The sequence below is a fragment of the Gossypium arboreum genome, chromosome 3 (assembly GCF_025698485.1).
Source record: "Gossypium arboreum isolate Shixiya-1 chromosome 3, ASM2569848v2, whole genome shotgun sequence".
NCBI lineage: Eukaryota > Viridiplantae > Streptophyta > Magnoliopsida > Malvales > Malvaceae > Gossypium > Gossypium arboreum.
Genome location: NC_069072.1, coordinates 10,039,089 through 10,052,538, shown reverse-complemented (window position 1 = coordinate 10,052,538; position 13,450 = coordinate 10,039,089). Strand labels below are relative to the sequence as shown.

At 33.5% G+C, this 13,450-nt stretch overlaps 2 protein-coding genes across 2 annotated transcripts; one reads left to right on the top strand and one right to left on the bottom strand.

The window, feature by feature from the left end:
- Positions 1-2,102: 2,102 nt before the first annotated feature.
- On the bottom strand, positions 2,103-3,290 carry LOC108456142 (uncharacterized). The gene is made up of 3 exons (XM_017754739.2): positions 2,555-3,290; positions 2,414-2,470; positions 2,103-2,329 (listed from the first exon to the last, which is right to left on the bottom strand). The coding sequence occupies exons 1-3, from the start codon at positions 3,288-3,290 to the stop codon at positions 2,103-2,105; spliced, it is 1,020 nt and encodes a 339-aa protein (XP_017610228.1).
- Positions 3,291-8,634: 5,344 nt separating this feature from the next.
- LOC108457256 (glucose-6-phosphate 1-dehydrogenase, chloroplastic-like) lies at positions 8,635-12,735 on the top strand. Its single transcript, XM_017756221.2, has 10 exons — positions 8,635-9,093; positions 9,345-9,577; positions 9,686-9,780; positions 9,896-10,010; positions 10,707-10,912; positions 10,986-11,135; positions 11,225-11,345; positions 11,439-11,668; positions 11,749-11,949; positions 12,139-12,735. Exons 1-10 carry the CDS (start codon positions 8,928-8,930, stop codon positions 12,386-12,388), a joined length of 1,767 nt encoding a protein of 588 aa, XP_017611710.1. The 5' UTR covers positions 8,635-8,927; the 3' UTR covers positions 12,389-12,735.
- The last annotated feature ends 715 nt before the right edge of the window (positions 12,736-13,450 follow it).

Here is a 13,450-nt window from a genome sequence, read left to right as displayed (position 1 = left end):
TGTTTTGGGTCTCGAGGGCTCAAATAAGGGACTTTATAAATAATATCTAACATGGATGTTAAATAATTTGAAATGTCTATTTTTGATTTGTTTATTCTGGTAATGCTCCGTAACCCTGTTCCGGCGACGGATACGGCTTAGGGGTGTTACACCCAAGGTTGTTAGAAGGCATAAATACAAGTCAATAGCTTCATATGAAGTTAAGAAACAAGCTTGTAAAGTCAATTGCACAAAAATCCAATCCTTTTAATGATGTTCTCCTTGTTCTTCATACACACACTTGAGTGAGCTTAATCATTGTAATATCTTCCTTTGAGAAGAGTCTTTAATTCTTATTATTATTTCTCATTTTCGTAAGGGATTGGTTAAGGTTTTTTGGTAGAAAGTCTTAAGGGAAGTGACTCTATCTCGCCTAGAAGGATAGCGTTTTGTAAAGGTTAAACATTGTCCTTAAAAGGTTTCAAATATAGTGAATTTGGGAAATCCTTAGTTACGCTAAGTTAACGTAGTGAAGGTAGCAATCAGGGTCAAACCATTATAAACTCTTGAGTCTCCTTTGCTTGCCATATTTTTTTAAAAGTTTTTTAAATACCGATTCACCCCCTCTTAGTGATTATCAAACTTAACATTTTCCTTAACCCATACAAAAATAGATTTGTCTTATTGAATCCTTAATCAATTTGTGATTAAAAACATCAACATTTGAATGAGCTCCTTTCGAAACTCTTAGAAGTATTTCTAAAAACATCAATGATGGGGCTTTAAACTTGAAGACTTATAATTCCTTGAAAGACTTACAAGTAACAAACTCTAAAAATAAATAAGAGAGGAATCACTCAACACCTCAAATTAAACTTACTTCACGCAAAGCGAAAATAACACTTCAACTTTATTCAACCTATAAAATATGACTAGTCAAGCTTCCTTTATATAGGTTGTTATATAATAATGTTTTTAAAATATATATATAAATTCTTAATAAAATGATATAAAATGTGACATTAACAATTTAATCTATAATCTAACTCTATTTAATAAATAAACAAAAAATTAAAAATTCTTAAAACTATTTAAATATTTGATTTTACAAATCTTGTGTAATTGAAACCAGATCTTGGGACTAAGTAGAATATCCTCGTAAGTATATACAAAAAGAATCCTCTTATACCCCCGTTCAAGTGGGAGTATGACGCACTGAAATGCCCAACTTTTTTAACAATTCATGAAACCAATCATGCCAAGATTGCATATTGGTTTTGTGAGGAAATGGAGCAAGTAATAAGTTGAATGTGTTGCCAAATAAAATGATAATCTATTTCAATGTGCCACAATCTGAATGGCTATCTGATTGTCACAAAAGAAGGGAACCAAAGAAGTGCATCTTACTTTAAGATCATGTAAGAGCCTTAGGTGCCATATGATCTCACTAGCAGTAGTTGCCATGGCTCGGTATTCAGCTCCACCAAAAGAATGAGAATGTAAAGTTTGGTTCTTGCATTGCCCAGAAATGGGTGAATCACCAAGAAAAATAATATAGCAAATTGTAGATTTAAGTGTTATTGGTCATCCTGCCCAACCTAGATCACCATATGCACACAAAAATGCTGAACCATTTGAGAGAAGCAAGATTCATTGTCCTATGGAAAACTGTGTAGTTAAAACGTAGCTTTGGAGGCTGGAGCTTTGAAGGTTTTTTTGCTTGGATTATAGCTATGGATAGGAAGACCAACTGAGCAATCGAAACAGCTAATGGTTTTTGTCATTCTTAGAATTTCCTACTGTACAGATAGAGACTGATGAGACAAAGAATCAATGTAATGACTGATTTGACTGCCTTCAGTTTGAAATTGGAAGTTTTCATGTTTATACATACAGCAAAAACCAATGGAGCTTTCAGCTTTGGTTGCGCTCATAATTCTTACATTTTAAGTTTTTTAGAGACAGGGCATCTTCCGATTCCAACCAAGACTGCCGTTATCCAGTCGGTCTTACGAGCAATCGCTTTTAATACCATATATGTTTTCACTGACATTGTATCAAAATAAATACATTCTAATGTCTTGCATGAGGGCTATCAAACTCCTTAAACTAAGGAAGAATTCTTACGCGCTTCTTTCTATTGACGCAGCTATTAGCACTTGTTTTGGAGAATCCGATGGAAGGTTACTTGTATGACCTTGTGGAGAACATGGAACAGGCTCAGGAAGCATTTGTATGTCACCAACATGTTCTGCATTACCAACCGTCTTTCGCGTAGTTAAGCATTTGTGGAGAAGGAAAACAAACACAACCAAGGGAGCTAAGATGAGTCTGACGAGCAATGCCATATCTGCAAAGCCAGAATATTGAACAGAATTTTAGACCATATGCCAAAACAATTGAGATTTCAGCAAGGAACGAGTGGAATTTATACCAATCAGAGAGCGTGAAACAAGATATGCAATGAAAGCCGGTAGTAGGGTTTTGTAATCTGCAAAAAGTACTTAAGGCAATATTAGGATCCGAAAGATAAATAAGCCAATTGAGAGATAGGCATACAATTACAATTACAAACCTTCTTCAAAAACCGTTTCGCACTGAAAGATTCTTGGATCGTTGTTAGACTTGTAGACACAGAAAAGACCAGATGTATGGCAATTCCTACACTCAACTGACCATCTAAGATCAAACCCTGTTGCAAGCAACTTCAAGGTGGTTTCATTGTAAGGGTAATTCAACTCGTTTTCCCAGCTTGTAGGAATCCTTGAAATGACCTTGCAACTCCTTGGAATCTCATAACCAAACAAGTTCCTGTTACTGAAATTGACATAAACATGAGAAGTATCTCCACTCAAACAAGGTACTTTGCTATCTCTCAGCTCAGGAATTGTGTTGGAACAGTTCACAAAATTGGCTTGCCAGAATGTAATTAATGAAGGGAATCGACCATCTTCGGTGGCTTCACTCATTGAAAGAGACTTGTAAGGAAGACCGCAGGTTCCATGGGCTAAGTTAACATCAACAACACGGACGGTATGCTTATCGTAAGAGATTCCTTTAACGTAGTACTTTCCTCCTCGAAAATTCAGGATGGCGGTGTTGTTCTGGCAAGATAGTTGAAAATCAACATCACCACAACCAGCGGGATCTCCCTGGAGACGAAAAGGGGAGCTGATATTTGTCAAATCTCCGCATGAAGAAGAGCATTGTTGCAGATTTCTTGAGTGGAAACCTGGAATAAAGAAGAGGAAGATGAATAGTGGAAACAGAGGTCTTGAACTTGTGAAAGCTGCTGAAGCTTCTATTCTCATATCTTGTTCTAGTACGAGAGAATTGTGTGGATAAGATAAGACGAATTGAGCTTGTATTTTAAAGATAAAATGGTAATGGACGAAAGCCTATGATTATATAGGTCATAACTCAATAAGCCGCGTGCTAAAAAATTCAACGTAAAAGGGGCCAAGGCAAGGGGGAGACGCCTCGTCCGTTTCATAAAAAGTGAGTCCAGGAAGGTACGTGGGAGTGGAGTAGTGGGAGTTCCAAAATTGATTATACTATTTATTATTTAAGCCACTTGTACTGCCATGGGCAAACCCAGCTTTCTCGGTAGTCATTCTCTTTTGTATTTGTAAAGACCAAAATATGGTCAGAGTTTTTGGCTACTAATAAATTTTTGGTCGAATTTGACTTCTAAGAGTTACTTTAGTGGGTAAGGAAATATTAGTGATACGTTTGCATCATGCTTGTTGGCACCGATATATCCCCGACTACATGTTAAATTGATATATACTGGTTGGAAAATTTTAGGGAAAGTTCACATTAGGCTTCTCATAAGTTACTTTGTAATTACAAGTAGGTTATGTTTATTTCTAGTTCAAATCAACTTAATTATGAATTGAGTTATTTGTTTAAGTTTAAAGGTGTATTTGAAAAGTGAGAGAGTTTGGATAAAAATATAGATCATTTTTCTAAATGGGCCGAGCCTCGATAGATTTTTTGCTAGGGTCTAGCTTGGCCCGAATAAATTGTTTTACTGTTGTTTTGCTGTCATTTTGCTATTAAATTATTATTATTTTGTTATTATTATTTAGATATCATATAGCTCTTGTTTTATTGTTAATTTTGCTTCTATTTTAGAAACATTTGCTTGCTAAGTTATAATTATCTTAGTTTTATTTAAGTATAAAGACTTTTTAATTTATTTTCAATTTATTGAGAAACATTTATTTTAATTTTTAGTGTATTTGAGGTATTATATTTTTAAATTAATTTTTATATAAAAAATCTAAAAAATAATGTGAGTAGGTTGGTTCAAGCCCGAATTTAGTATTTTTAATCTGAGCTAAGCTTGGGGCAGAATTTTATGCCCATTTTAGGATCGAAATGAGTCTGGACTTGGAAAACAGGCCTAAAACTTTACACTGACTCAGTCCAACTCATGGTCAAATTTGCCCCTAGGCCAACTAAAATAAAACAATCCCTTCATTTAATTTTCACATATTTTGATCTTTGGATTTACATTATTTATCAAATTAGTTTAAAACAATAACAAATTCTATTAAGTTCATTGATATTACATCATATGGTTATATATCATTAGCAATAAATTGATTTTTTAAAATATAAAAATAATCCACTCTAAGTTATTAAAATGTTTATGTAATCAAAATAATGCTTTACCCAATCAAAGTTAAATGAAATTAAAAGAAAAATAATAAATTAAAGCGCAAAGGGAAAATTACACCAGTAATTACTAAATTTTGATTAAAATGACATTTCAGTTATTAAATTTACGAAAAGTGATAAATTGATCACTAACGTTTATGAAAAGTAATAAATCAGTCATCCGAGCCCATTTTCTATAACAGACCTATCGGATAGCTGACATGGCTTGTTAGGGTGTCATATTCAACATGACCGAACGTCCGTTTAATGGATAATCAATTTCGACCGTGTGATCTAAAAAAAGATAACTTAATGTACTAAAAAAAACACAATTAAAACATGAGAAGAAACTCAAGAGAGGAAAACAAGTTGGATTATGCTTATATTTGGAAACAACTTGACCTTCTTAGCGTATACTACAAGTCATATAGGATGATAGTGTTTTTTGTAAACAGTTTGACCTTAATTAATAAATGAATTACAGTGTTTTATGCTTATATTTCATCTTTATAAAGTATCTTTGCTATTTTTAATCCATCCCACAAAGTAAAATTAAAGATTCCATAAATTAAACTTTCTAACATCTATTACATAAAACAAATTATAGATAACATACTTTTAACTCATATCATAATTAAACCCTTTTTACATTTAACATTGCCTCCACCAATGTCCCTCATACCATTGATTAAAAAAAAAAAACCATAAGTTGGTTTTTCATTTCAACAACCACCACAAAATTACAAATAACAGTACTATCAACTATATTTTTCTCTCCCTCTTTCTTGGATCCTCCATTGTCCTTACTTCTTTCAAAGCACCCAACAGCACTATTCGTGAATGGGATTGTCATTGGACACAACAACATCAATGGTGGATCAAATCAGGTGAAAATATAATATGCATTTTGAAACCTAATCCCAAACTTCTTAGACTAAAAAACCACCTAACTGGATTATCATTGGACCAAAAAATCCTTAAATTAGCTGAGTTCCAAAGTAGCACAAAGAAATCACAATAGGTGTAACGCCCCGTACCCGAGACCGTTGCCGGATTCGAACACGAGGTGTTAACGGACTTAATTCATTACTTAAACAGCTCATACAATTCATTTTAAAATTTCCAGTCAAGCTAGCAATCTGCGTCACAGTCGCTTAAAAATTCATATCTCGAGTTCTGAAATGCAAAATCCAATTCCGTAAATTTTTCCTAAAACTAGACTCATATATCTATTTACTAATTTTTTTCTAGAATTTTTTGGTTGGGCCAATTAGTACAGTTTTTTAGTTAAAGTCTCCCCTATTTCAGGGTTCGACTACTCTGACCTCTGTGTGTTACGAATCAGATATCTTCCTGTACATAGCTTCAATGACTATGCTGTTTGTCTCTAATAAAACTAGACTCAATAAGGAATCTGTAAATATAAAGCATGACTTCTAATTATATTTGTAAAATTTATGGTGAATTTCCAAAGTCAGAACAGGGGATCCAGAAATCGCTCTGGCCCTGTTTCACAAAAATTTAAACATCTCATAAAATATAGCTCATATACCTATTTCTCTTCTTCCATATGAAAATAGACTCATCAAGCTTCGATTCCATAACTTATTCATTATTTAATTCCATTTATACTATTTTTAGTGATTTTTCAAATTCACGTCACTACTGCTGTCTGAATCTATTTTATGGTAAATTTTACCTATTTCATGGTTTCCATGGATTAGCTAGCAATTTGACATACATAACACCAAATATGATCATGATTAGCCATTCCAATGGCTAATCATTACCAAGCATTTCCATACCACTCAATAACCATATCATAAGACCATATATACAAAATTATTATAATGCTATACATGCCATACTCAAAATATACAAGCCATTATGCCAAGATGGTATCTGAGATAGTGTGAGCGAGCCTCCGAACCGCTCCCGATTTCCGAGCTGGCTTGTCAAAACTACAAGGAATGAAAAGGAGGAGTAAGCATAAATGCTTAATAAGTTCACATGCAAATAGCAAGTAACATAACCATATAAGCAAACATAAAACATCATTTGCATAATCATCACCAAGACATTCATATCACATTTTCATTTATCATCTTACTATATTGTTGTTATATCGATTTTTCAGCCCGAGGGTTAAGTACATACCTGTTCAAAGTACCCATTTCACAACACTTACCAATACGTCCCTTTCATCTTGAGTATTCCTCCATTTCAGTAGAACTTTACCCGTTGAACACATCGGAATATAATTCGGATACATGGAAAGTTTGCACATAAGTGCCACATATGTAGCCAAGCTACCATGTAACCCGCCCATAAGTGAACTTGGACTCAACTCAAAGAGCTCGGGCGTTCGCATCCATAAGTGAACTCGGACTCAACTCAACGAGCTCGGATGCCTAGTTACATCTCACGAACTCGGACTCAACTCAACGAGTTCGGACATTCGCATCCATAAGTGAACTCAGACTCAACTCAACGAGTTCGGATGCCCAAATATCCCAGTGACATGTCACTTGTATCCTAATCCATTCCTAAGGTTCAACGGGACCTTTTTCCCAATCATGTGTCTCAACCATCTTCTACGGAATGCCGATACCGATACTCTGTAGTATTTCACATTTTCCAAGTATATCACATAATTTGACATATTATCAAACAATTATCACAAGTATAATATTTCATAATAATTATCATATCATTTAAATAACATTAAAACATTTAAAATAATAACTATGTTACCAACATTTACATATGAACTTACCTCGATGCTGAAAATGGCTATTTTACCATTTCGTCCACAACTTGGTATTTTCCCCATTTTAGCCCAATTTCAGTTTTTCTTGCTCTATCATTTAAAATATAGTCTAATTAGGACTCACATTATTCAAATTGACCCAAAATCATATTTTGGAAAAATTACAATTTTGCCCCTAAACTTTTGCATATTTACACTTTTGCCCCAAAGCTCGTAAATTAAACTTCAGCCTATTTTCTTATGTTTTATGACATGCTGATCATTTTTCCCTTCTATGGCAACATCAAATTCTCACTCTAACATGTACTTATGACTATTAGGTATTTTTACCGATTAAGCCCTTTTGCTCGTTTTCACTTAAAACCGAGTAGCACAAGTTGTCTAACATAATTTAAAACCTCATATTTTATCATAAAACACCAAAATACACAAATTTCACCTATGGGTATTTTTCCAAGTATAAACCCTAGGTTAAATTATTGCTAGCATAAGCTTAATCGAGCTACCGGGACTCCAAAAACGTAAAAATCATTAAAAACGAGGCTAGAACGGACTTACAATCGAGCTTGGAAGTTTAAAAAACCCTAGCCATGGTTTCTCCTTGCTATATTCGGCCATGGGGTTGAAGATGAGCAAAATTGGCTTTTAATTTTGTATTTTAATTCATTTTACCCCTAAATGACCAAAATGCCCTTACTACTAAACTTTCCAAAAATTCCATCCATGTTCAATTTTTGTCTATTAGACTTAGAAATTGGTAAAATTGCTATTTAAGACCTCCTAATTAATATTTCAAAACAATTTCATACTAGAAACTTCTAGAATGCAAGTTTTACAAATTATTCGATTTAGTCCCTAATTTCAATTTAAGCACTTTATGCATAAAATTTCTTCATGAAATTTTCACACAATCATGCAATCATATCATAGACCTCAAAATAATCATAAAATAATTATTTCTATCTCGAATTTTGTGGTCACGAAACCGTTATTCTGACTAGGCCCAAAATCAGGATATTACAATGGGTATCTCCATTTTTTTATCTTTTTTTCTTCTTTCTTTTTTTAGGGCTCTTCTATTTAGCCAATAATCTTTATAAATTGATAGAATGATATGATATGGACATTCGATCATATCCAATGTGGCACCCTAATAAGCAAAAATTTATTCAGATGATTAATTTGTTACTTTTTAGTATATTTTTAAAAATTTATTTATTTAAATATTATTTTAATCAAAATTTAGTCACAGCGGGGAAATTGTCTTCACTTGTCTTGGTGTGAGATTCACTCAGGGGAGAAGTATTAGGCAAGATGGAAAGTACCCTTTCGGAGATCTCAAGGGTCTGACCCTTCGATGTTTCCGAAGCTGTCTTAACGTCTCTGTTTCTTTTCTTCCTCAAGCACCCTACTCCTCCCCTTTCTCCTTTTACATAAATTCTCATTCTTTCGCTGTCGTTTTGGTTTTCCTTGATTCAACAGAGGAAAGAGCTTTTAACTTTTTAATAGAGAGATGGCAGCCTTTTCCGCAACGCATTGCCGTTCATATTCATACTCTCATTCTTCATCGATAAATGGAGGACAAAATCAACGCTTTTCTTTCTCTTCTTTTTCGAGATTGTCTGTTCCAGCTAAAGCTATAAGAAATTCCCATCAAACTGTTGTTCTCATGCAAGATGGTTAGTTTTTATTTGTTTATTTATTATTTCTAATTTCTCAGTTCTTTTAGTTTCAGTACATTTTCAGTTTGTTGTTTTTTTCTTGTTGCAAGGGAATACAAGCAAAGATATTGGAGAAAAGATTTTTCAGTCTGGGAAATCTTTATTCTGTTTGGAATTGGGAAAAATCCTTGACTATCAATTTGCTTAATACAAATACATAGTTGATATATAAACATATTTATAATTTATGAATGGTTTTTGATGCATAGGTGTAGTGGCCACAAAAGTGACCCCTGTGGAAAAAGAAACACCTAACGAGAAATTGAAAGATGAGTTGTTATCAGTTACATCTACAAACGAATGGGATGAGAAAGCAGGCTTTGATAGCAGCGAAAATGAGTCAACTGTCAGTATCACAGTGGTCGGAGCTTCTGGGGACCTTGCCAAAAAGAAGATATTTCCTGCACTTTTTGCACTTTATTATGAAGATTGTCTTCCTAAGGTTTAGATTTTTCTTTGAAAGTTTCACTTTACCATTGCCTTCTAAACTGCTTGCAACCCTAATTTGGTTAATCATTAATGTCTGAGTGTGCGTTTATATTTGTTTTAGCACTTTTCTATCTATGGTTATGCGAGGAGTAAGATGACTGATGCAGAACTAAGGAATATGGTAAGCAAGACCCTTACCTGCAGAATTGATAAAAGGTGAACTATTTTTTTTATCTTCTGTTTGTCATTTGAAGCTTGCATGCAACCACAAGTGGATTGGATTGTGGCTTTTAATTGCTTCAACTTAAGGGTGTGTGATATGTAAATCCAGGGAGAACTGCAGTGAAAAAATGGACCAATTTCTTAAAAGATGTTTCTACCACTCTGGCCAGTATGATTCCGAGGAAAATTTTGCTCAGCTAGACAAGAAGCTTAAGAAGCATGAGGTAATGAGTTTGTGATTTGTGATCCATTGTATTAGAATTTCCTACCATTTTTTGGGGTGGCTAGGGTGGGGCTGGTTAGTGATTTGTGGCTGCTTGTTTATGATCTTTGCTCAGCTGAATGTGTTGCTGAGATATTGCAAGTTTTGACCAAAATTTTTTATGCATTGGAGATTGGACACAATCTTCACCTATTTCTCCATATTTATACAGACGAGTTGGATTTGTGGCAAAGCAATCAACACTTTCTCAAATTTAAGTTTATTTTGTGAATTGAATGATTTAAGAATTGTATGTTTACATAAGTCGGTATCCATATTTGATTAATAACTATTCATGACCTATCACTAATCTTTATCTGGGAATCAATAACCGGAGAATCATTATCTTATCTAGGCTTGTGAAAATGGTGTCATTGTGAGATTATCACCGAGACTATTTAGTTAACGCACTCCAAGCATGGAGTCACTTAAACCCTTTTACATGTTTCATTTATTTATTTTTGTCTTCTTTAAGATCTTGTAGTGTGGAAGGATCTTCTTGTACCTTAGTGTATTTTTACTTTTGGTGGATAGAATTCCCTTAACTGTTCTCATAAATTGAGAATTCATTTGTGTTTGATGGTGGATAGAATTCCCTTAACTTTTCTCATAAATTGAGAATTCACTTGTGTTTGATGATATGAAATTGCTCATGCAGGGTGGGAGGGTTTCTAATCGCCTCTTTTATCTGTCTATCCCTCCAAATATTTTTATTGAGGCTGTCAAATGTGCCAGCTCATCAGCTTCATCTGGTAATGGCTGGACCAGGGTCATTGTTGAGAAACCTTTTGGTCGAGATTCAGAATCTTCGGCTGTGCTGACAAAATCTCTGAAGCAGTACCTAACTGAGGATCAAATATTCAGGTGGAGTTTTGCCGCTTATGTTGGTACTTGTGTTTGTGAACTGCAATCTGATTAGATGATATTCTTTCTACAGGATAGATCACTATCTAGGAAAGGAACTTGTGGAAAATCTTTCTGTTCTTCGGTTTGCCAATCTTATTTTTGAACCCTTGTGGTCAAGACGGTATATTAGAAATGTACAGATAATATTCTCTGAAGATTTTGGAACTGAAGGACGTGGAGGGTAATATTCCTTCTTTTATGGTTTGTACTATTTAGCTAAAACTCTGTGAAACACTTACAACTTTTTGCTTCTGTTTTTTGATTATCTAGGTATTTTGACAATTATGGAATAATTAGAGATATAATGCAGAATCATCTACTTCAAATACTTGCTCTCTTTGCTATGGAAACACCTGTAAGTTTGGATGCCGAGGATATAAGAAATGAGAAGGTAAAGTGGTAAACTGATGTTGGCTATTTTAGGATGATTTAGTATGATCTTGTATATGTGCTTGTATAGATTAAACTGCTTTCTGTGTGCCAGGTTAAAGTATTGCGGTCAATGAGGCCATTGCGACTTGAAGATGTAGTTATAGGACAGTACAAGAGCCACAGTAAAGGAGGGGTTACTTACCCCTCCTACACTGATGACAAGACTGTGCCCAAAGATAGCTTGACCCCAACTTTTGCAGCTGCTGCTTTGTTCATAGACAATGCAAGATGGGATGGGGTGCCTTTTCTAATGAAAGCAGGAAAAGCATTACATAATAAGGGGTAAATGAAATCCATAAAGAAATTTGAATTCATATAGCAGATTTATATAGCGTTGGCTATAATCTCTTTCACTTTTCCAGGGCAGAGATAAGGGTGCAGTTCAGGCACGTGCCTGGCAATTTATATAACCGAAATTTTGGGACTGATCTTGATCGTGCTACAAATGAGCTTGTCATTCGAGTGCAGCCAGATGAAGCTATTTTTTTGAAGATCAATAACAAGGTTCCTGGATTGGGTATGAGGTTGGACCGCAGCAATCTAAACCTTCATTATGCCGCTAGGTAAACTTTAAAATTAACCATGTTTTCACTGTTTCTGAAGTTGCTCTTTACTGTTTAAAGATGTTTGTACATTTCTTATTATTTAATTTGACAACACAATTTTAGCAAAACCAGACTGTCCTTACATCAATAAATTTAGTGATGAATAGATTTAGTTCCAAACTGAACTTAATGGGATGTTGGTTGTAGATATTCAAAAGAGATCCCAGATGCATATGAGAGGCTACTGCTGGATGCGATCGAGGGTGAGAGGAGACTGTTTATCCGAAGTGACGAGCTGGATGCGGCGTGGGCACTCTTCACTCCAGTATTGAAGGAGCTGGAAGAGAAAAAAATAATACCCGAAAGCTACCCTTATGGAAGCCGTGGCCCTGTCGGTGCTCATTATCTTGCAGCGAGATACAATGTTCGGTGGGGTGACCTTGATATAGAGCAGTAAGGGTTTTACAACTCTAACGTTGCTATTTCCATGCAAGAGTGCTGACCAATTTTGGATCTTTACGAGGCATATTTATTGTATCAAATAGGGTGGCTGAATTAGCATTGCTGTTTGTATGGAAATCAAATGTAATCAAGAGATGGATTTTGGGTGTGAAGAGCTGTGAGAAGCATTCGAGTTAAGCCATAGGTTTACTAAATAATTACTTTTGAAGTTCAAAATAGCTTTATGTTTATAGTTACCTATTTCTTGTCTTCTCCTTTTAGGTAGAATGTGAAATAAGAATAAGAATGTTTCGTTTTATACATTTTATTTTAGTTTTGATTATAAATTAACAAAATGCCCTATATTATGAGTGTCTCCAAATTTAATTTGATTACAATTTTTATTAAGAATTATTTTAGAAAAATAAAGATCAAATCATGTCAATAGGTGTATATTTTGGTATAGTATTTACTATAATTATTTTTGGAAATAACAAATTATAAATTAACCTTCATAACTTTATATAATATGTACCATTCTGTAATTGTTAGTATATATATCCTTTTCACTCATCAGACTTGAAATTCAATAATCCTCTGATAAAGTCCATCACACAAGAGAAAAAATTATGAATCACAATTCTATTTTGATACCTTTTATTTTTAATTTTAAAATTTTTATAGCACAATAAAATGTAAATATTTTAAAGCATGTATATAAATAACATTTAAAATGCATTTGTAGCAAGTAATTTATATTGAAAAGAATTATTGTAAATTTAATTTTTATAGTTAACAAAAATAATTATCTTAATTTTTTATTATAAGAGACTATCTTAGTATTAGTATAAATATTATTACACCTCAAAATAATAAAAGTTAGAATTTAAAGGAATTTAATTTTAAATTATTTTTATTTTATATAAAATTAAAAAAGTTAAAACCTGCCATAAGGGCTGTAATTTTCATATATTTAAAATTTAGTGATTCTACTTTTATTTTTAAAAATTTAATTTGTCTACTTTTCATATTTAAATTTAACTGTTATCAATGTAAAGATATATTATTAAATTTAGAT